The sequence below is a fragment of the Gavialis gangeticus genome, unplaced genomic scaffold, assembly GCF_001723915.1.
Source record: "Gavialis gangeticus isolate Ggan-Ray unplaced genomic scaffold, GavGan_comp1, whole genome shotgun sequence".
Classification (NCBI taxonomy): Eukaryota; Metazoa; Chordata; order Crocodylia; family Gavialidae; genus Gavialis; species Gavialis gangeticus.
Window position 1 is genome coordinate 9,642,944 of NW_017728998.1, and position 23,430 is coordinate 9,666,373.

The 23,430-nt window shown below is 42.2% G+C and overlaps 1 protein-coding gene across 1 annotated transcript in view; it reads right to left on the reverse strand.

Moving 5' to 3' along the window:
- Positions 1-5,648: 5,648 nt before the first annotated feature.
- The window catches only part of BCO1 (beta-carotene oxygenase 1), a 25,778-nt gene continuing 7,996 nt past the window's right edge, over positions 5,649-23,430 (reverse strand). The window contains exons 2-11 of the mRNA XM_019505310.1: positions 22,065-22,193; positions 18,507-18,636; positions 17,694-17,841; positions 16,629-16,776; positions 15,924-16,144; positions 14,520-14,777; positions 12,047-12,152; positions 10,697-10,791; positions 8,707-8,818; positions 5,649-7,595 (exon numbers count right to left, since the gene is read on the reverse strand). Coding sequence (XP_019360855.1) covers positions 7,423-7,595; positions 8,707-8,818; positions 10,697-10,791; positions 12,047-12,152; positions 14,520-14,777; positions 15,924-16,144; positions 16,629-16,776; positions 17,694-17,841; positions 18,507-18,636; positions 22,065-22,193 — 1,520 coding nt within the window. The 3' untranslated portion in view covers positions 5,649-7,422. The remainder of the gene's footprint in view (positions 7,596-8,706; positions 8,819-10,696; positions 10,792-12,046; positions 12,153-14,519; positions 14,778-15,923; positions 16,145-16,628; positions 16,777-17,693; positions 17,842-18,506; positions 18,637-22,064; positions 22,194-23,430) is intronic.

Consider the following 23,430-nt stretch of genomic DNA (forward strand, 5'->3'; position numbering starts at 1 on the left):
GGCTTTCGGCTGCAGTAGGCGCCTCCCTGTAAATGAGGAAAAAACACATTGACTATTTTTGTTTTCACGTGACAAAAAGAGACGTGTTTGGGCCTGCCCACACTGAGTTCAGACAGGTGTGTGGAAATAACAGCCGTTCATTGTAAAGTTCCACGAAAATCCGTTTTCACGGATTGTTTTTATCATGCGGGGCCTCGTCCGCCAGGTGTAGTTTAGGGCCTCAGCAGGGCATCGTCGGGCGCGGTCCCTGTGGGCCCGGGATCAGGCCCCGTGCGACAGCCGCCTGGCTCCATGCACCAGGATTTGGCTCGGCACTGGCCCCTGTGGACCTGGGATGAGGCCCCGCACACTGGGATTAGGCCCCGTGTGAGCGGCGCTTGGCCACGCGTGCCAGGATCACACCCTGCGCCTCGCAATGCGCCCAACCTTGAACACCCGGCTCCCCACAGGGAGCGGCAATTACTCCCCGATGGAGCCTCGGGGAGCCCCACGGGCTGGATGACAGGGGCCGGCCCTGGCCCGGGGCTGGAGATTGAGCATGCCTGGTTTAGAAAGATTATAAGCTTTGTTAGCTGCTTCCATGTAGAGGGACGGGGGAGCTCCCCATTTTTTCCCGGGACCTGTTGTGAGCCTGTTGTCTACCAGCCGAGTCTGCCCGTGTGTTCACATGAGGCCTCAGACCCGTTTGGCTCCATTTGGCAGCGTTGCACCAAGCGAGGTGACGGCGCTCAGCGAGTGCAGAGCTCCCACGGTGCTCTTGGGGCCACTTTCTGCTCTTCCGTAAAAGCCCTGTGATGAGGCATCCCACTCCAGCTACGTGGTTTTATAGTTTGTAAAACAAATGAGCATTGTAACCTGTATTCCTTAAACGTGAATCAGCTTTTGGAAGGTGGCAGTCGGGTCGGCCAGGCCCAGTAGAGGTGGGGTGGGAATGAGGCCTTTTACTCAACTATAGAAAAGGTACAACATAGTGCAAACTTCCCTGTGTTTTCCTGCCAAGGTGCCTTGATGCTGACCTCAGTTAGACGGTTCTGTCTCTGTGCCCAGGACTAGCTAATCCTTGTAGGAAAAAAAGAAAAGAAAATGAGAAATAAAGTGAGATTCATTTGGACAGCGCTACTTTTTGTGACAGTATCTGCCAGCTAATATTTCCAGAAAGGAACCAGAGCCAGTCCTTTCCAGGCATAAAGATTCTATTTAAAAGGATTGTACTCAAGATGTTTAGGCCTTGTATTAGTATGCCTTAATTTCCCACAAGGAACTCTCCTTCTCCTAGCTGTTTTAACTTTTGTTTAATAGCTTTCATTATTTGAGTGAGAGTAGCACTGTGATTAGGCACTGAAAATAAACACTTTAAAAATTGTGATGCTGCTTTATCCTACTTGCATCGTGCTTGATCCCCTCATGTATTAGCATGGGTTCGTTTTATTCTCAGCTTTTCTTAGTCTGTGATGTTGGACACAATTTGTAAAAGAAAGTTGTATTCATATTAACATTTTGTATTAATATAGTATGTTATAATATGTATGTTATAATATGTGTAAGGCCTAACCAGTTTGGGGACAGCTTCAGTAGTTCTGTTACTGGAAGAATTGGTGTGAAATAGTTTAAAATTATAACAAAGGAAGGTGAAATAAATAGTGGTTTTGCAAGGACAACATTGTCCTTTCAGATCCATAAAATAGTGCTAGGCTGCAACAATTTGTTTTTATATGGAGATCACTGGGACAAAAGCCCTGATACAGAAAATCACCGAAGCAAGTGCTTAGCTGTTAAGCATCTGGGCAACCCCATTGTAGTCAACACTGAAGTTCACATTTATACAAGCGCTTTACTGAATAGGGGGTTCACCAAACAGGAACAATATCACTACAGTCTAAGTCATGCAGATGTGGAAAATAATTTTAATGCCTAGCCCAGTGGTTTTCAACCTTTTTTCATTTGTGGACCCCTAAAAAATTCTGAATGGAGGTGCAGACCCCTTTGGAAATTTCAAATGGAGATTCCTTTGAGTTGTAAGTGTGGGTATTCGCATATTTTTGATTGATCATAGTCATCTTTCACAGACCCCTTAGACATAGGCTGCAGATCTGCAGGGGTCCACGGACCACAGGTTAAAAAGCACTGGACTAGTATAACATAACAATCATAAAGGCATAAGAATAAAAGAGACTACATTTTCACAGAACACCAGCAGGGAAATACTTCATAGAACATGATAAGTGCAATACAAACCATACACAAATATATAGTCTAAAAGACTGAAAGGAAAATGCTTCTGATTTGGCTATAATTGTACAAGGTCCTGAGTGTCCTCTGTTCATTGGGATCAGTTGAGTCACTGGGGATAGTTCTCAAGCCCCCTTGAGCATGATAAAGGTTGAAAGAAGTTAGTACAGCACAGTATTGGCTAAGGGTCATGTGTTTCACCTGCTATTTCTAATACTTTGGGAATTGCATAACCAAGGAAGTAGTGCTCTTAATAAATTAATTTGAAAGCTGTCATTGAGTGGCCTGATTTATCTAAAAAGGAAGAGCTTGTTTTGTTTTCACTGGCACCTATGTGTGCTATTATGATGTATGAAAACATAATTGTAGTTCTGATTTTAATTCAAACTAGTAAACAACGAGCTGGCTCCCTCCCACACTGTATGTAGTGCAATAAGAGCAGGTGTAACAACTAATATCCACTTCCGGTAGAGCAAAGTAATTATTGTGCTTCATTTGCTCAATTTCATAAACCTTTCCTTTAATTGATAAGTCACATAAATGCTGGTACCAGGATGTTACAAGGGTCACTTTAACATCTTGGGAGCAATTACAGGATGTAAATATTCCTAGTGACCTGTTCTGTTGCACAGTGATTTTTTTTTGTCTTCTAAGGTTATTTGAACTAGTTTATTAGCATTGCCTCAATTTGCAGTCATTAGACCAGATTCTCTTTTCACGTACACTGGTATAACTTTACTGGTTTCTCAGAGCTATTCCTGTTTCTTGCCAGTCCAAAGGGGTATCAGCCTCTCTCATCCCAGTCTTCTTCATCATGAAGAATGTCAAGGAAGCAAGTCATTGTGATGTCAAATGATTACCACATACCCCTTTCACAGTCATGGATTTATGCCAAATTGCTACAGCAAAGGAAGCACTGAGCCCTACCTTATTTCAGAAAACAACCTACACCCCCTTGATACTGTCAGCCCACACATTAGGGTGCTACATATACTCTAATAACATCTTATAAGATGAATCTTGAAGATTGCTAGAGCACCTCCTTGAAAGATTTCAGTCTTCATTCCACAGGATTAAATCTGTTAGCCAGGCAGAGAATTTAAAGAGTTATGGTCCAGTCCATTTTTCTTCCAAGTCAGTAGTACTTGGATTACACCTTCAGTTGGTTAGTGGCTCTTAACTGAACTTACAGGTTTTTGTTATCATACTCCTCATTTTAAGACGACTATATAAATCATATTAATCCATTGTGCATTTTAAGTAGGCATAGAGCAGGCCATCAGATTAAGGACTGAAAAAAGTCATAGAATGAATTGGCATTACATTTCCACCCCAACATACATCGCACATTTTGCTTCCTTAGAAATTAATAAACAAATCTTGATTCACTCCTGGGAAAGATGCTCCTATGCCAGGTTTTCCTCCTAACAATATGAGTTAGTTCCTAAGAAGCTGGCTGGATTAATAATCCCACATGCTATGTATTGGTTCACGTGTCCATAGTCAATGACTCAACAGATGAGTTTTCACTACAGGTAGAGTCTTATGGATAAAGAATTCCTAAAAGGAAACCTGTAGTGGTGGTTATGTACGTAGCTGATTTATATCCAGCTGACATGAAAGACAGCAAACTTAAAAGATCACAGTTTATATCTATATATATCTCTCTATATAGCTATATATATATCTAAATAAAAGATATATATAGATATGTATATATATCTATAGATAGATAGATAAACTGTAGACATACATATATGCCTTTGCAGATAAAGAAAAATTGTCTGTTTTTTTAAGGGAACTCTTCCAACAATGGAAGTAATCACTAACTATAGTATTCTATATCATTTCTACTGTGTCACTTACAAAGATGGTATTTAACTTACTGCTTCATTGGTAACATTTTCTCAGCCACTGGGCAGTGGTGCACATAGTTTTAAAAACAACAAAGGCCAGTGTTGAGATCACAGAATCAGAACATGAGGGTGGGAAGGGACCTCCAGAGGTCACATTTAGTCCAACCCCCCGCTCAAAGCAGGACCAGCCCCATCTAGATCATTCCAGCTGGGGCTTTGTCAAGCTGTGCCTTAAAAACCTCCAAGGATGGAAACTCCACCACCTCCCTAGGTAACCCATTCCAGTGCTTGACCACCCTCCTAGTGAGAACATTTTTCCTAATATCTAACCTAAATTTCCCTTGCTGCAACTTGAGACCATTTTTCCTTGTTCTGTCATCTGCCACCACTGAGAAGAGTCCAGCTCCAGCCTCCGTTAAACCACCCTTCAGGTAGTTAAAGGCTGATATCAAATCTGCTCTCAGTCTTCTCTTCTGCACACTAAATATGCCCAATACCCTCAGCCTCTCCTCAGAAGTCATGTGCCCCAACCCCTTCACCATTTTCATTGCCCTCTGCTGGACTCTCTCCAACTTGCCCACATCCTTTCTGTAGTGGGGGGCCCCAAACCGGACACAGTACTCTAGATGTGGCCTCATCAGTGCTGAATAGAAGGGAATAATCACTGCCCTCAAGTATTTACTACTCCCCCCAGTGTGGTGTCATCCGTGAACTTCCTGAGGGTGCACTCTATGCTATCTTCCAGGTTGTTAATGAAGATGTTGAACAAAACCAGCCCAAGGACTGACCTCCGGGGCACTCCTCTTGATACTAGCTGCCAACTGGTAGCTAGAAAATGGTATTTGGAGGTTTGTTTTGGGACTTGATTTGTAGGTAAATATATATATTTGTATTAGAACAGTAGTCCAGGGTGGCAGCAAGGTTTAATTGATTTCTGAAGGCCAGGTCACACGGCTGCACAGTTCTTAGAGCCTTTAAGACAGACAGTTTCTAACACAAGGCCAGCGGAGATACACATAGCCTGGGACATTTTGGGCATATTGTTCCATAACATGAGATATGGTGATATCAGCTCACAAGGCCCAAGAGAGTGGGGGCCTGAGGGTCCAGTTTTGGGGGAACAGACCAAATTAGGAGATCTGGAAAGCCCAAATTAGGATGCGTGCATGTGATGGGCTTGTGAAACAAAGGAATACACTGACAGGACAGAATGTGGACAATATGACAACCGCAGAAAGACCAAGCAGCAATAATCATGGATGAATAGTCATCAGGAGGGCGAAAGAATACAAAAGAAGGGACTTAGAACAGCAAAGGGTTCCCTAGAGGGGTCCCCAAAAAAGGTTCCCCGAGAGGGGAACTCAAGGCACCATGGACAGAGGGCATACCATCAGCCTGTCTCATTCACCCCACTGTGGGGAGGGGGTAAACCTCAGCCTCCAACCTCCAGGATGCTCACATCTGACATTCAAGAGAGAACCTCAGAGTGAAGCTCGCATCCTGGCTAGATGTTCCTTGACTTGGGTGACAGCCCTAGGATTGGTAGATATATAGAATTGCTTGTATTATTCTTTTTTGTTAACATTGTGTATCAATAAAATGTGCCTATTATTGAATGGAAAGGTCATGGTTGGTCTGGGGGTTTGGGTTTGCCTGGAACAGGGTATCTGGGTCATATATCCAGTGTGAGCACCAACTAGACCTCGACGCATTGAGCCCGATGATCCAGCCATCTTACTATCCATCTTACAGTCACACTTCTTAAAGAAAATAATTCTCAAGTTTAGAAAAATTTCTGGGGCCCATTCACATAACAAACTAACCACACATGCCCATGCTCTGGGGCACCAGTATTCTAAATCTTCTTTAAAGTTGCAAGTATGAATGATGCTGAATTTTAAGGGACATTAGCAAATGTCTATCCCTTCCAAAACAGGAACCACAAACCAGACTCTGCATGTTCCTAAGCAGATCACAGTACAAACACCTAAATACAACAGTGACAGAAAATATAGGTTTTCTTTAGTTCAGATAGGGCCTAAGTTAGGTTTGATACTCTAAAACATGTAACTTGTTAAACTTCAGCATCTGATCTCTGCTCGTATCATACCTATTCCCACCAGCATGCACACTGACACTATATGTAAAGAGCCCAACAACAATCTTTGAGACAATGCAATTAAAGGGAAAATGCAGATCAAAGGCTGGTAAAGTTAAAACTGAAAACCATTAGAATAGTTAAATGTGATACAAAAACATGTTAGATTTGCAGTAAGTTCATCTGGCTGCAGTCTTCATTGCAAAAAGGGAGAAAATACCCCCAACCTTTTAAATGTTACAAGATGATGAATAAAGTGAAATTCCCAGGGCTTTTGATTAGAAAGCTGCAGCAGCTCAGTTGAATGTTTCATTTTGATCACAAGGGTCCTTCAATAAAGTGATGGCACAAATGATTCATGGCAAATAGACAAATGTCAAGATTTCTGACAGGGGAGACTTTTGACCATCCTACGCAGTCCTGAAGCAATCTGTGTGTGTTGCAAAACCCAAAAGTCACACTGTACACCAGTGGTACCCAATCTTTTCAGCCCACAGGCCAGATGAGCAGTGCCAGGTCTGTCCATCAACCAGATCCAGTCTGTGGGCACAACCAAGACTCAATGCAGCTGCATGGGAACAGCCCAGCCAAGGCCTGTTCCTGGCCAGCTCTACTGAACCCTGACTGGGCTGTTCCCATGTGGCTACATCAGGCCCTGGCTTGATCCAACCACATGGAGACGGGGCCTGATCCCACCATGTGAGGTTGGCCTGACCAGGGCTGATCCATTCATGTGGGGCTTGGAAATCTGGCAGCGGGGGAGTGATGGCAGTGTTAATTGCCACCACTCCCCCACTGCCAAATTTCCTGATTTGTGGGGAGACCTGTAGGCTGCATTACATGGCTCTGCGGGACAGATCTGACCATTGGATGGGGGTTGAGCACCTCTGCTGTACAGCACTGTAAGTACACTACTGCTGCTTGCTCAAACATTCGTTGTGTATGAGTTAGTTCGTATGATATATGGACAGAAACAGGACGCTCCACAAAACTGCACGCAACTTCTGAGGTGGGGAGAGCAAGAGAAATATTTGGAGTTTGTCCTATTTATATGTTGACTTCTAGTAGTTATTTGCCACTCTATTGTGCCCATCTCTATTATTTGTAGTGAAAAGTTACTTTATGGAAGAACTTGGTCATAATATAATGGTCCTTCCCACATGACAAAAGAGGGATTTCCCGAGGTTCTGTACGTGGGCTGTCTCATTTGGATGTCCAACTAATGAAATGACAGTGTTTTCAGTCTTCCTGGGTCTTCAAATCCTTCTCGGGTACAAACATGCCATGTAGGTCCAGATGCAGTTCTACATCTACTGTGGCCCGAGCCACCTCTGTGAAAGTTTTAGCATCCAAGATGAGCAGAAACGGTGCTTTCCTGGGATCTGATGTCACAATGCAGGATAAAATAATACCTAGGGAGCATGGAATTGAGAACAGGATAAAAGACACACTTGTTAATGAATACCTTAGTTCTGTACTTGTTGCTGGGTGTGCATAGTGTGTGCTAAGGAATAAACTTACACCGAAATAGTGGCCTCGGTTAACTGTATTCTGGAGGAGAACTCACATCACACCTAGCCACGTTGCTGGAAATTTCAACAGGAAAGCTTTTGATTTTAATGAGCTCTTGAGACCAAACTTCCCATTCACCTTTACTGGTGATCAGTTCAGATCAGGATTGGCTAGAGATAACATGGGAGACTGTAATCCTACTGCATACATTGGCAATGGTCTGTATTTAATAAAGAGCATCAAGCTCCAAGACCACTCTACCAGCTTTAAAAATCCCTCAGTGTGGGCTCCGGGGGACTACATGAAAAGTCCAGAGGGTTTTATCTGATGATGTTTCCTTTTAAAAGAGTAGACAAAAGCTGAATTTGCCTATTGTTTCTTTGCTTTTTTGTACTGGGGTCAGAGATAATGAAACTATTAAAATTCTGAGTTTTCACAGAATCATAGAAAATTTGGGTTGGCAGGGACCTCAGGAGGTCACATCTAGTCCAACCCCCTACTCAAAGCAGGACCATCCCCAACTACATTATCCCAGCCAAGGCTTTGTCTAGCCAGGTCTTAAAAACCTCCAGGATGGAGATCCCACCACTTCTCTGGGTAACCCATTCCAGTGCTTTACTGCCCTCCTAGTGAGAACGTTTTTCCTAATATCCAACCTAAATGTCCCTTGCTTCAACTTAAGACCATTGCTCCTTGTTCTGTCAGCTGCCACCACTGAGAACAGTCCATCTCTTTGTAACCACCCTGCAAGTAGTTAAAGGCTGCCATCCTCAGTCTTTTCTTCTGCAGACTAAATAAGCCCAGTTCCCTCAGCCTTTCCTCTGGAGTCATGTGTCCCAGCCCCTAAGTCATTTTTGTAACCCTCCGCTAGACTCTTTTCAGCTTGTCCACATCCTTCCGGTAGTGCGGGTCCAAAACTGGACACATCTGAATTGTCTTTGATCCTGACCATGAAGTGCTACATATATTGATAGATGTGCTGTCCCCCATATGTTGGAGCAGCATTCTTACCATCATCCTCTTCTTTTGCATGAGGATAAGGGACAAAGGTAGGTTCAGCTGGCCAGCAGTGCTCCTCCCTCCAGGTCAGGGATTTCTTTGTCAGTACATCCACTTTTACTATCTAAATTGTAAAGACAAACACAATATTTCACCCTTCATTGTAGCCATTTACTTCAAAGTTATGTTACATATAACCCAGTAGCGTTGGGAGCCAGTAGTGAGAGTCAAGGAGCAACATGGGATGCTTGCTGTGGCATACTGAAGCAGAAGCATCTGAAAATTTTAGGCTCCAGAGTTATGTTTGCAGTTGCATAAACATGGAATTTTGTTTTTCCTTTAGGAGGAAACCATTACACTGAGAAGACAGCAAAGCAGGAATTGACACTGCTTCATTACTTTACAATAGCACCTTTCATTTGGGCACCTCAGAACTATGCATAAATATTCATTAAGCTTCATGAAAGCTGTATGTATGGCATAAATACTACCCTCATTTTACAGAGGAGGAGCCTGAGGCACAGGAGGGCTGGAGTGACTTGCCCAAAGTCAGACAGGAAGTCTATAATAAAGTAAGGATAGAGCTCAACCTGACCAGCTTCTCATCCTGTGGTTTAGCCATTATTTCCTTTTTGGTGTGGTCTCAAGAACCTTAAGTAGGGCAAGCATAAAAAATAGTAACAGTTCACTGTGATGGTTTAAGTAGTTATTAAACCAGAATTCCACCCATGTACTATATATGTCACAGTAAATACCTGATGTAGGCTCTTAGGAAGGAGCATGTGCCTGATCCACCCAACTCCCATAAAAAAGATGGTGTCTTTTTCCTGGTTTTACATTCAGCTGAGTTATACTGTCTACAGCAGCACACATAAAGTCATATAATAGTTCCCCTTCTTAACAAAAATCTGAAGGGAGTCTCAACACAAAATGTAATGGTATTCAAATTAATTACACTCCCTATTACTCTTGAGTTCTCGCATCTGAGCAAAGGTGAGCCAGCACCCTATGGACACTGCCTTGGGCCTATATGCTGCACTACCAGTGCACTGTTGTTACATGTCACAAACATCGATTGATTCATCTCTTGTGTAACAAATAAAATAAACCCTCTGACACAACAACCTCAGTTATGTCAAGGAGAATGACCTCTCTTAGGCATCACAAGTGTACAGTTTTGGTTGAGCGAATGTCACATGCTGTGACAAATTTTATTGCATCATAAAGAAATCCAACTTTATTTTGTAATTTGTTGAAATAATTTGTTCTGTTTGTTCACTGTATTTAATTGTCTGCTCAGATATTGCTGAATGAACAACAATTGAGAGTCAGTTTACCTATATCTCTCATTCTTAGGGAATGTAATTTTTCCATTTTAAAAACCATTTATGCTCTTGGGATTGTGTCTTTAGAAACTAGCATCAGGGGCATGTGCATACAAATGTGGTTTTTCCTCTCTCCCCAGCTGGTCCTCTAGCAGAAATTAAATGAAAACTTCCTAAAAAGTATCAGGGGGTCAGAATGGAGACTTTGTTGTGATGAATATGATTTTTTTTACTTGGTGATAACAGTCCAGAGTCTCAGGCTGGTACCAAGTTGACCTAGCTCTAGAACAGAGCCAAACTGATTAACACTAACTGAGAATGTGGCCTACGGGATCAATTTTTCTCCTATAGGTGATGTACGCTTTCAACTTTTCATTTCTGCTTTCAAATGTTGTAGTCTGTAAATATGAGCTGTAAAGCACACTGGTTGCCACTTAGCAAACTTTACCTTGTTTAAGGAAAAAAAGTTTGCCTTTAGAAGAGTCACATTATAAAGCAGAACCACAGTTCAGAGTATAGTAGACTCTGAAGACTGTAGTAGAGTTACGTGGATGTCAATTAGGGCACAATTTAGCTTGTGTAGGGCTGGTTCAGTGAAATAAAACACCATGCACTAGGTGCATACTATTTAATTTCATTTATATTACACAGGTATAAAGCACACAAACACATTATACCTGTGTGGGAACAGGACTCCACTGAACTCCTGCAGCAAAGATGTATCTGTATTTTTTGCCATTATAGTCGTAATTGATGCGAGGCAGCTCTATTCCTGAAGGAAAAATGGAACTTGTGTGTTGGTAACAAAGAGAAAAGAATACAACTATGCATCTAAGGCATATTAAAATAAGGGTCAGACATATAAAAGAACTCTTCAAACAGAAAACATACGTCCTCTCCAATATATATGTACCTTGCCAGTGTCTAAGGTAGCTCTTGCATGTCAAGATATATGGATACATTCTGAAAAACTGAACAGGGATATAAATATAGTGCAGCTAGGGTTGGTTGTGAGTTCATAAACCACTAACATTTCATTCATGGTTAGTAACAGCCTCATAGACCCCAGTGTGTTTAAATTACTGCTGTTCAGTTACTTTTCTCATGTCTGCAAATACTGGGCTGGGATGGTGCAGGTGCTAATGGACATTGGTGACAGCCCAGAGATCTCAAATTTGAGGCCATAGCAAAAGTGCTTATGGCATGGGCTGTCTGATTCCAGTGAATCTGTGAACTCCGTTAAATACCTTGTCACAAGGACACAAAAAAGGAAAGGAAGTGTATAAATACCTAGTATGTTTGTTTAGCTGTCAAAAGATAATTGGAGGGTCTCCCTCACCACAAAGTAAACAGATAAATATATACCTTGTATGCTATTCTTGTTACCTCTTAAAGGAAAATAGCTGGAGAAGTAAAAAACATTTGCACTTCAACAAAACCATCTGCATAAAAACATTACATAAAAAGCTATTTTTTTATAGAATAATTTGCTAAATCATTTTCACATAGAGTTGATGCAGGGAGTATTATTTTAGATTGCATCACTGCAAAGTCTGAATCAGGACTTAAACTCCTTCTAGACTGTTCAAAATTTTGGGTTGTAACAGATGTTATTGGAAACTCAATTCTCCCAAATGTACATTCAGAGCCTGAACCTGAAAGTAGGAAGCTTCCACTTCCTTTTTGGAAGGAAGAGCTCTCAGCACCTTACATAATTAAGCCCTAGATCTCAGATCTGACCCGTGATCTTGACCTCATAATATGCTCTTAATACAGCTGATCCTTGGGGCATCAGGATTGTCTTACATTTGTTATTCATATAGAAGCAATCAGGTCACCGAGTCAAAGCCCCAGACCCACGCAGATCCTCATTTCAGGATCAGGGACTTAATTTTGAGGATGGGGGGAGGGAATCTCTTGGTTTGGGGTTTTTTTAGAAAGAATACTAAGACTTAATAAAGATAATTGTATCCTAACAAACCTAAGTTTAAGAAAAGACACTTCAGGATTTCTAAGGAACAACTCACCTTCATATATCGTTTCAGGTTGACAGTAGATGCTACCATCATTTTCTTTCAGGGCTGTTGCAGTAGTTGATGGAAGTCTGACTAAATTAGAACCTATTTCTGCATCCTGAGAGAGAAAGAGAGAGGAAGAGGGAGAGAGAGAGAGAGATGCTAAAAAACTCAAGATATTTGAAAAGGTGGATTGGATTTCTAATTTAGGACTTTCATCAGGAATTATTTTATTATATATAAGTAGGCATTTTGCATAAAATGGGTGATCCAACTTCAAGAGCTTGTTTCTTACACATGCTTATTTTGCAATATTATATACAAAATGTTTCCATCTAAAAACCCTTAATTTTCTGGTGTTCTAATAAACCGGTGATTCTAAACCATGTTGAGTCAAATTTGACAAAAGTGCCCAGGTGGCATTTTGTTACAGAAGTGGTGTAAATTATTATTCATGATTTAGCATTTATGGGTGGGATTCTCAGAGTAGGTAAAAGGGAGTTAAATGCCCAACTGCTCCTGACTTTGTGACAGTTGGGGGAGTATCTCTTCAAAATACCCTAGAATAAAAATGGATTTTCATTTTTAATTTGTGCATAATCAGCCCATGTGCTGTGCTAAGCAGGAATTGTTTTAAATAGGCACCATATGCAACCAAATATGCTACCTGGCATTCAAAAAAGATTGAGGCACACTAATATTTATTTTTAAACAAGCCACCAAGTGTTCACATGAGTATCTCATTAACATTTTTCAGCATAGTATTTCAGTACAATGCTGCTGAATTCTATTTAATTGCAGGGAAGGCATGACAGGTTGGTCCTCAGCAATCCTCTTGTGTTGCTATAGAACTGGCACCAATAAAAATCAAATTCTTAGGATGCAGCAAGACATTCAGTATCAGCCACTGTATGCTGCATCAGGTTGAAGCTTGCCTGAAAGGTCATTAGGTAGAATGAGTTCTTTTCGTGAAAAGCAATGCGGTGAATCAGTTAAGCTATTTCAGAGATACAGGAAGATGAGACCCTTCCTCTTCCTCCTCTCTTTGGCAATTCTCTCGCTGTATTCATATCTTATTGTCATAAAATCACTATTGAAAAATACTTTGGGAGAGGAAGTGAGGGACAAGTTTTGCCCAGGGCTCCATTCCCATGGATCAGAATTTATGTGCAAAATTCTCTGCTTGGATACATGAGTTTATGTGGGATGAACACATGACATTGTGTTCAGAAAAAAGCTATTATGCTGATCAGCCCCTTTTCCCCTAAGGAGAGATCCTGGAGCCTGACCCCAGAAACTGTCAGGTGCAAGGATGGATTTAGATGCCTAAAATTGGATGCAGGTGTCTAAAATTTGAAAACTGTGATCCTGACCTCCCTAGGTAGTTTTCTGTTTGGCTAAAAAAGTTCCCTGTATCCCTGCAGCTCTGCCTTGTGGTCATTCCCAAAAGGGCTTCAGTCTGAGCTGACAGGCACTTAGCAGTTGTTAGAAAATGCATCAACCCTCTATTTCTGTTTTTTATTCAATGAGCACGCAATACAAAACTACATAAGCAATCAAGGGAGCAAGAAATGGAATCCATGATTCTCCCTTCCCAGCTGTGTACAGGAGCCCTGTTGCTCCTGACTCTGTGAACCAGCTTCAAAAAGGAGGACTGAAAAGTGCCCCTAGCCCAGCCTAGCCTATAGCTTGGGAATTAGGGAAGATATGACATTAAATCCCCACAGAGTGAGCGCGGGATAGAATGTGGGTCTCATATCCTGGCCGAGTGCTCTGACCAGCGGATCGTGATATGAAAGATGAGGACACCACTAGCATTGCCTTCTTTCTCACTCCTGCTTTAAAGAAGAGGGAGCCTGGCTCACATCTTCCAAAGAATTCTTGTAGGGATTACCCTTGGGGTGGATTCTGGACTATGGGCCCTGAAAGGAAGATGTTGTCTGCAGCCCCAACTCAGGGGCTCAAGGTCTGGAGACAGAAGGATGATTTCAATAACACCTTTAAGCTAAGCAATTCCTACTGGCCAGCTCTAGGCAACTCTCCATTTGGACCGTGTACTCTATGAATTGCCATCTACGGTGTATAACTTTCCCCATACATTGTACAGGGAGCCTACATGCCTAACTTTGGGCTTTGGGTCCTACTTCAGAATCAGGCAGCTAAAAGTAGAGCATTGGGGCACTTGATTTCAAGGTAAGTCCTTCAGCTCTAGCCTTATTTGTCAGTGTGTGTGCATATATATGTATGTGCATATGCCTTCTGTGCCTTATCTGCTCACTGTCTGTACAAATGTAGTGGGGAAAATGGAATCACACACACACATTTTCCTCCAATACACATGCAAAAAAAAGTGTGTGTATAATTAAAAAAACAACATGAGGAATTTGTAGGAGGACTGGCAACCTCTGCTTCACTGGTTTTTCTCTTACTCATTTATTCAAAGTTATTGCTTAAAGAAAATAGATTAAAAAGCAAGTCATGTTACCTTGCCCCATTGCAGAGGAACCACAAATCGCTTGCAGGCTGGTAGGGAAAAGTGTTTGGTGTTTTCTTCAAACTCTGCATTCAGGTATTTTAAATAGAACATTTCATACAGGCTGCTATCTGCATAGCAAATGACATCAAAAATGATCTGGCCGTCCTCCTCGTAGGCATTCACGTGGTGAAAAAGGACCATGGCATCAGTGTAAAACGTGGTGGAGATATCTTTTTTGGTCTTTTTGTCTATGAAGTGAAACCAGGTCTGAAAAACGGCCAATGTGTGGGTCAGTAAGCAGGAAGTGGTTATTGATTAAATAGGTGTAACATTGCAGAGATGTTTCCACCTAGATTATAGTTCATTTGCTTTAAAAAAAAAGGTATGTGCAAGCCTCAGGATGTGCCACAAAATAATAAGAAATATAGAACTGCCTCTGTATCCATTCCTGCTCAAACACACCAAACCCCCAAGTACGATGGTGAAGCCACTCCAGGAGCGCCCTCTCGTGGCGTAAAATAGGCATCCTGAGAGCAGCTTCACAGCTGCATTGCCCGGTTTGGTTTGGTAGGTAGAAGCAGGAGCAGTGTTCTCCAGAGCGGTTGCCCCTGAGCAGTGCCTGGGACACTGTTGGAGACATGGCATGCGTGCAGACTAGGGGAGGGGATGAAGACAGCTTTCAATCACTTCCTGCGCTCTCCTGACTAGGCTGCCCTGGGGACTTTAGACAGTCCCATCACAGCAGCCTGTCCCTACCTGCTTCCAAGCCCAGAACCTTTGCAGTGTTACATGCTGCAGTCCCACCACTGACCTGCCCCTCCAGATGCTTTCCTGAACTGGAGAAGCTCCCTTTTGGCTGGTTCCAGGCCTTGCCTACCTGCTACATTTACCATCACTGGGTAGGGAAGCTACATCCACCTGGCACTTTGAGTAGGCTAATTAGCACTGCTGAGTGACAGGGTTCATGAGCTTGCATTGAGCTACTTTGCCTGCCTATGCTGCTGCACAAATGTAGCCACACTGCGACTGAGGGCTGTTTACTATCCAGATGCAGCTGAACAGCCTGGTTCTTTTACCTAATGTGCAATAAAAAGTAAAAGCAGCTATGAGGCTCTCAAAGCATGGTGGTCCATGATGATGGTACCTTGTGATCTGGACCCTTCAAAGAACCAGAGTTTCTTTGCTGGTGTGGGGTCTTTGTCAAATACTGTTAGGTGCAGCACCAAAGGTTTATTTATGGCATTTCTAGTTGCATGAGGTGGCAACATCTGCGTGGAGGGTGGAATTAGGAGAGAATAAAGTTGTTCACTGGGAAGCTGTTTAGCTTATTATACTGCAGGGAAGAATGAGGAGGGAGTGAGAGTAATTATTGCTGTGGCTTCCTCCATTGCTCATATCTTAGCAGAAAAGTACCTTCTCATCCTTATGGAAGGAAAGGCAGGAAGCCCAGTTGACACCTCTGAAGTAGGCTGTTGCCAGCTTGGGAATATCCAATTTGAATGGCTGCTCTATGAAGACAATGTAGTTTTCTGTGACTCCAAAGCTGTGATAGTAGCTTGGGTGAAGGAGAGAACGGGAAGGAACTGAGCACATCACCTCCAGGTGCTTCAGACAAGATTTCTTCTTTTCTCCCTCTAAACACAAATTTAAAAAGAAAGATGAGACTTTAATCAAGCCCAAGTGAATGTCAGGTTCTCACCATTGGCTATATGTGATTATATTCCCCCTTAGAGGGCAGAATACAGCAAGAGAGTTCCCTGTGCATCTTTCCATCGGGGCATTGTTTGCTTCCACCTTCAGGCTTGGCAGGGAATTTGGCACCCGTGAAGACTGCAAAGTTCAGTCCATCCACCAGATACAGTGATTGAAATGAAACTGCTCCACTCTGAATAGCCAGTCTGGCTTAATAATGAACTTGGGTCTGATCAGTTCTTTTCAAATGGTATTTTTATGCAGTTATTTACCATTTGTCACCTTAACAGTGACAAGTGCGAGGTAACTGCACAAATTAACAATATGTACGTAAAAATAGTGATTTTTTCTAGGGCATCTGTGGCACATTACTTCCCCTTTTCCCATCAGCAGGGGGGAAAAACATTAGCAAAAGCCATTTCTTACCTGGCACTGAGGAAGGAATCTTAAATACAACATATTTTGTCTTCCCTTTGCCAACTATGGATGTGCCCATGTTGAGAACATTTCCAGCACTGTCGTAATGGGGATGAGCGGTTGCCAGATTGACAGCTACATACTTAGTGTAATCAACCTACAAAACCACAGAACAGCAGGTAGCAGAGATGAAGAAGGAGAACATGAAAAGAGTGATCTTAGCCAAAATCACTGAAACCACTCCTCTGTTTGGCTCTAGTAGGCTCTCTTGGCAGGGAAGCCCAGGATTAATGTCCTAACTTTAAATTCAAACACTGAAATCACTGGGATTTAATAGGCACGTTAATGTTTAACTGGTTCTGGACACACAGGCCAACAAAGCTGAAATATGAGTCTTGGTCCTAATGGCCATCTTGTCACACTGGAAGATTCATGTAATAATTAAAGGAACTTGTGCTATTGACCATCCCATACTGAAACAACTGCACTCAGTTGGGCCATCAGTCCAGGAAATTTCATGAAAGATTAGGTTTCAAACCTATTTAGGAGTTGGAAAAGAGGGAATTAAAAGCAGTGTTCTACATAGCTTAGAAAACTTCTAAGAAATCAGAACTCATCTGGCATAAGGTATTTCAGTCTACAACACGTGAGGAAGTAGTGTTACAAGTGAACCACTTGACCCTAAGTCAGCAACTTCAGCTGCATTCATTTAGCCAGGGCAGGATTTCTTGTACACTTCTGTGCTAAAGGTTTTCTTTTGGGGAGATGAAGGCAGCTCCCATCAGCAAGCAGGTTTTGTAGGTTGCCTTGCCGAAGTGTCTGCGTCTCTCTCTGCACCCTACAGGGAGCCTAGCCAGCTAACTCTAGCCACCCTGAGGACTAGGTTCCTAGGAATTAATAGTTATAGTGCCAACCTGGAGATCCCCAAATCCTTCTTTGGTTCTCACCCTTTAACATTTCTGATTCCAATTATGTCATATTTGGCCTCCTTAAACCTGACAGCCCAGCTGGAAAGATCAGCCTGAAACTGTATTTGTTAGCAGAGAAACTGGACGGATACATTTTTAGTTTTACCTTCTCTAGTGTCTCCAGTGTCTGAGGATTAATTTTTCTAATGAAGTTAGTTTCACTTGTAGCATAAAATTCATCTCCAGTTTTCATAATATTGATCAGGCAGTTGTCTGTGAACTCAGGAATGATGTGGGACAAATAGCAGAATGCTCTGTGGAGAAGATGTAATATAAACACATGAGGCTCTGTGAAGAGCAGGTATTTAAATCATTTGACATATTGCCTTCAATGGGACTGAAGTTACCATGGATCTGTTTGTTACTTTAAAGCAGGATATGACCAGTATGCTGCACAGCTAGTGGAAGGAAGTGGGTTTATCTCTTAACTAGCACTCCCTCTACTGGCTGATGGGACAGAAACACAGCACAATATTTTCAAATTGCTCTTAATCGATCCTGAAATGGACACACACAGTTGCTGCTTTTGTATGCAGAAGCATGTATTTAATTACAGGACCAGTCCTGCTGCCACTGAAGTCAGTGGAGAACATACATAGTAACAGGTCCTGTCTCAAGCATGCATACTTCTGCATACAATCAGACACCACATTTTGAAAGGCAATCCAATATTAACTTTTACAGCATTTTCAGTAAGGAAGTGATGGATGAATTGTCCCTCTGACATGACTACTGGTTAATTTTCCTTTCATTAAAAACCCCCCCCAACACCTGAATTTAAATCCTGGCATTGTGAGGGATAGGACAATTTTAATCTTGCAAAATAAATCTCAAAGTTGGTATGTATGTGCAGAGTGAAGAGAAAAACTTCTATGTTAGAAATAGGATGGAGACATTCATTGGGAAAAACATTGCTTACTTGGCAAATATGTTCTTGCATGGATCAGGGTAAGCCATAGTTCCAAACTCTGATACCACAATCCTGTTGGCTTCTATATTGCTGTTGTATGTGTCACTGCGCAGGTACTTACTCCTATAGTAAACTTCACCTGCAAGGAACAAATACAGTATTTTGACACCTTTCATAATTCTATATGGAAAATAATTATCTGTGTATTAAAATAGATTGACTCTCAGATAAAAGAAGTTGCAAGAGAATCTCATCCAGCTGACTTCTGGCTAAGCAGAGGTTCTCAATGCACTTTGCTGGGCTACCAATTCCTAATTTTCAGGAAAACTTGCAAAGGAACGCAGGGTTGTATTCACATTGTTCATACTTATGGGCTGCCAAAGGTGATAGACCCACATTTTGACTGAAAATATTGAATAAAGTATTTGCAAACCAAGAAAAAAGGTTTGCGTGGGGCATTGGGAAGAGGATTTTAAACAAACAGTGCCAACAGACCAACCCTTAACAACACACCTGCATTCACATTTCTGCATGTGCTTATAAAAGACGGAAGGGAAGAATTAAGGGTCAGTTTCTATGGTTGGTTATGATAAATAGAGAAATTAAACTTAACTTTATGGAAAAGAAAATAACTTTGGCTTTTTCTTTAAAAAATCCATGTTGTTGTTTTGATCATTGTAAAGAACATTTCATTGAACTCTCACACACCAATTCTTCTTGACGGCTGCCTGCCAGCTAGAAAGGATGGAGTCCTGGTAGGCCACTAAATCCATCTCTAAGCCAGTCTAACCATTTGTTCCTAAAGTCACCCTCTCCATGACTGGCATAGACACCGTTCAGATAGATATGGTGATGTAAAGCTGCACCTTGCCATCTCAACACTACACTGGATGAACACGGATGCCTCACAGCACCTCTCTAAAATAGGAGCAGATTACTAAGTTCACTTTAGAGAAAGGAAACTATCACAGAGGTGAAAGGACTTTCCCATGATCACACAAAAAGTCAGTAGCAGAGACAGGGAAATGTCTGATCGGCAGCCCACCCTACCTGCCGTGGCACAACATGTGGGTATGTCACAATGCAGTACTGTGTATAGACACACCTGAATTAGCTCTGAACAAGCCAGCTCAGGTATGGGAAGCAGTAGAGCTATATTAGTGCTGTGTCCACCCAGCTTAATTACACAGCTAGACTGCATTGCCTATAACCTATATGTCTTCTGTCACAAGCAGGTGGGTGGGGAGAAATCTTTCCTGACCCATTTGTGTCAGCTTGTGAAAATTAGCATCCTTCTATGCCTGAAGAAATTAGTGGATAAACTACTTTATGCATATGCACCTAGACGGTTAAAAGACAGAGCCCCGTTTGTGGAAGCAGTACAATACCCTGGTAGTTTCAATGTGTGGCCATTTCTTTATATGGCAATGTTTTTAAGAGGCATAGAAATGGGCGGGCAGGAGACCCATGTCTGGAATCTCTCACAAAATTTGCCCTGGCACAGCAAGGGAAACTGAAAGATAAACAGGTAAAAAAATCTCTTATAGACGTGACATAATGGAAAAGATCCCACAGTGTGATAAAGCAGACAGACACACCAGTAATGTTCAATCTCCCTATTTTATGGAAAACTGTGGAATAAAAGGGAAATGCATGGAGGGAGGAAATCTCTTTTGACAGTATCCCATCAGAGCCGCGTCTGGCTCACGTGATGTAAGTGTGGCAAGCTGGACTTGGCCGCTCATCTAAAGGTTGTTTTTAAATGCACTAAGTATACATAAGCGAGACCTGATTTGCATATTAAATAGCACAGTGGCCTAGTTTCACTCTTGCCTTCTGTCATAACTAGATTCAAGTTCCCAAAAGGAAGCCTAACACCTCAGTGAAACCAGGCTGTTTCCCCACGTTGGAAAAAACCTCATTTTACTAGTGCATTACTACCTAATTTGGTTGGGAATTATGGGGTGCTGCAGCTGTTGATTGAAGAGTACCAGTGAAGTCTGCATAAGTCCTAGATGCACAGTACACACAGAAGCTACTCCATTTTTTCCAGGGAGCTATAAAGCAGAAATGCAGCTCTTTGCTTTTATATCTCTTCCAAATCACTGTAGTGGGACCCATCAACCAGAAATCTTGCCCTAGTGTGAAATCCTGATCCCAAAGTCAAGAGGAATTTTACTTTAGCCTTCAGAGCAGCCAGGATTTCATCCATGATGTAAATATTCTCTATTACGCTGTTGCAGATGTAGTAACACAGGCTTAATCCTATGGAAGAGCCTCAGAAGCCTCAACTCCCATTAAAATCTGTCTCAGGAAGGGGCTGGAAGATCTGGCCCTTTAATGGATGACAACATCCTTGATGGAAACAAATGGTGGACTGAATTGTAGCAATATTATGATCAGTACCTACCAAGCTAGGCTTTCCAATGAATCAAGGCCTGTATGTATCACCCACCACCACAGCACTGACCCAAAGCCAGGATAGCTGGTCTAGAAAAACTACTCCAGGGTACAGGAATCATCCCATGCCTTTGCAGCACCTCCTATACCAAATACTGTCCCTGCAGAGAAAGGTTGTAGCTGGAGGAAAGGGGCATAACTGGTCATTTGTAATACCCAGCAACCTCTAACTTTTCTAAAAGCACAATGGAGCCACAGGTAGCTGGTGCAACAGACTGATGATTCCCCTCTATTCGGCACTGGTGAGGCTGCATCTGTCTAGTTTTGCACCCCCCCCCCAGCCCTACAGAAAGGATGTGGACAAATTGGAGAGAGTTCAGTGGAGGGCAACGAAAATAGTTTGGGGGCTGGGGACATGACTTATGAGGAAAGATTGAGGAAACTGGGCTTATTTAGTCTGGAGAAGAGAAGATTGAGGGGGATTTAATAGCAGCCTTCAAGTACCGGAAGGAGGGTTACAAAGAGGATGGAGCTAGACCGTTCTCAGTGGGGGAAGATGCCAGAACAAGGAGCAATGGGCTCAAGTTGCAGCAAGGGAAGTTTAGGTTAGATATTAGGAAGAATTTTTCTCACTAGGAGGGTAGTGAAGCATTGGAACAGGTCACCCAGAGAGGTGGTGAAAGCTCCATCCTTGGAGGTTTTTAAAGCCCAGCTAGACAAAGTCTTGTCTGGGATGATGTAGCTGGGGCTGGTCCTGCTTTGAGCAGAGGGTTGGACTAGATGTGACCTCCCGAGGTTCTTCCAGCCCTCATCTTTTATGACTCTATGATTCTGTTCTTGAGGTGTATAACTCTTCCACCCCAGAAAGAAGGGAAGTTGCACTGGAACTGGCAAAACCATCGATTCTCTCTTGGCTGCTATGCCTAAAGCTGCCACTACCCTGCCCTTTCATAGGCTGTTCACTAACCAAACTGAGCCTTGTGAGCCTGATTTTCACAGGAACACAAAACCAGGCAAATGTTTTATGGGACCCATTTCCTAGCCTGAAATTATTCAATATTCAGTTATTATAAACCATGTCAAACCACCATTAGAAAGAGACATTATGGATCTTTTAAGGAGATCAAATGTGGGTTGAACTGTTTCTGATATTATCCAGAAGCATACCATTTTTAAATGCAAAACTATGTATGAGAGCCAAACCATCAAACCAGTGGTTATAGCGAGTTTCTCCCACTGTATGCATGCCTGGACCATTGCGAAGAAGAATCCCCTGCAGCCAGTTTGGTATCTCCCCTGTAAATGGAGAGGACATGTATTAGGACATAGTTTATTTCAGCTTTCCATAATTGAAGGACAAGTTTTCCAGAAATACAAGCCACTTTTAGACCACCAGATGCACTAATGAGTACGGGAAAGGATTTGGACAATTTGTATAATACCCCACTGTATAATGCCTACTCAAAAATGTGGTCTCAAGTATATGCTACACTGAAACATGAACTTCCCTAAATACAATTTAATAAAGTATCAGCAAGTGACTGGGGGTGATGGTTAGGGGGAGTAAAGAGAGGACAGGGGACAATATTTTCTTTCTGTACCCTCATTTTAAAATTTATGATCAACTAATACTAGGAAAATCTAGGACTTACCAGAAATTTATAGTTCAAATGGTGTGCAGCAGCCTTCAAGATGAAATCCAGTATCTATTCCAGTAATTAAATAAGTATACTGTAATGAAGTGTCACGATGGCAGTGCTTTATGACACGAATAATGCCAGTATTTTTAGTATAATTAGGAATATTGTACTGATCGTACATAAATGTTGCCAAGGATTGAGTGCAAGCTGTAAGAACTGGTAGAGTATGAGTCACACAGAAAACCAGAAAGCAAATATTTTACACAGAAAACAACAATGACATTAAGAGAGCATCATTAATGTTGCAAAGGAAAGCAAGCAGCAGCTAGGCAGTTTAGGTTAGGAAAGCAGGCACACAGATGTGAGGCCATGGACATACAGATATTGAGAGCACAAGAGAGAGGGTACCTCTGCTTCATCTCCGGTTCGCAGACCTGGCCCCATACAGCCTGCAGCACCCAAGAGGTGCAATTGCAGGGAAAGCCCTGCTCAGACCCGGGCAGTAGTATATACAGCACAGTGAAATTCAGCTGCTCAAATCTAAGAGATGTCTACTGAGCATTATGTAGACAGCAGTTTTTCAAAAATTTATATGTTGGCCCAATTTAGGCAGATTTGATAGGGACCCCATGCCCAACACAAAGACCATCCCTCTGCCAGATCCCAAGCTCCTCCTCCAAAACACATGGACAATGAAAGTGTTCAACAAGTCACCAAAACGTAACACTGCCAAACAACATTTTCTCTTCACTTGATTCTCAAAAGCAGCTGAAATGTTTTTCATAGTTTATAGTTTCATAGTTTCTAGGGTCAGAAGGGACCTGAGTAGATCATCTAGTCCGACCCTCTGCCATGGCAGGAAAGATTACTGGGGTCAAACGACCCCAGCAAGG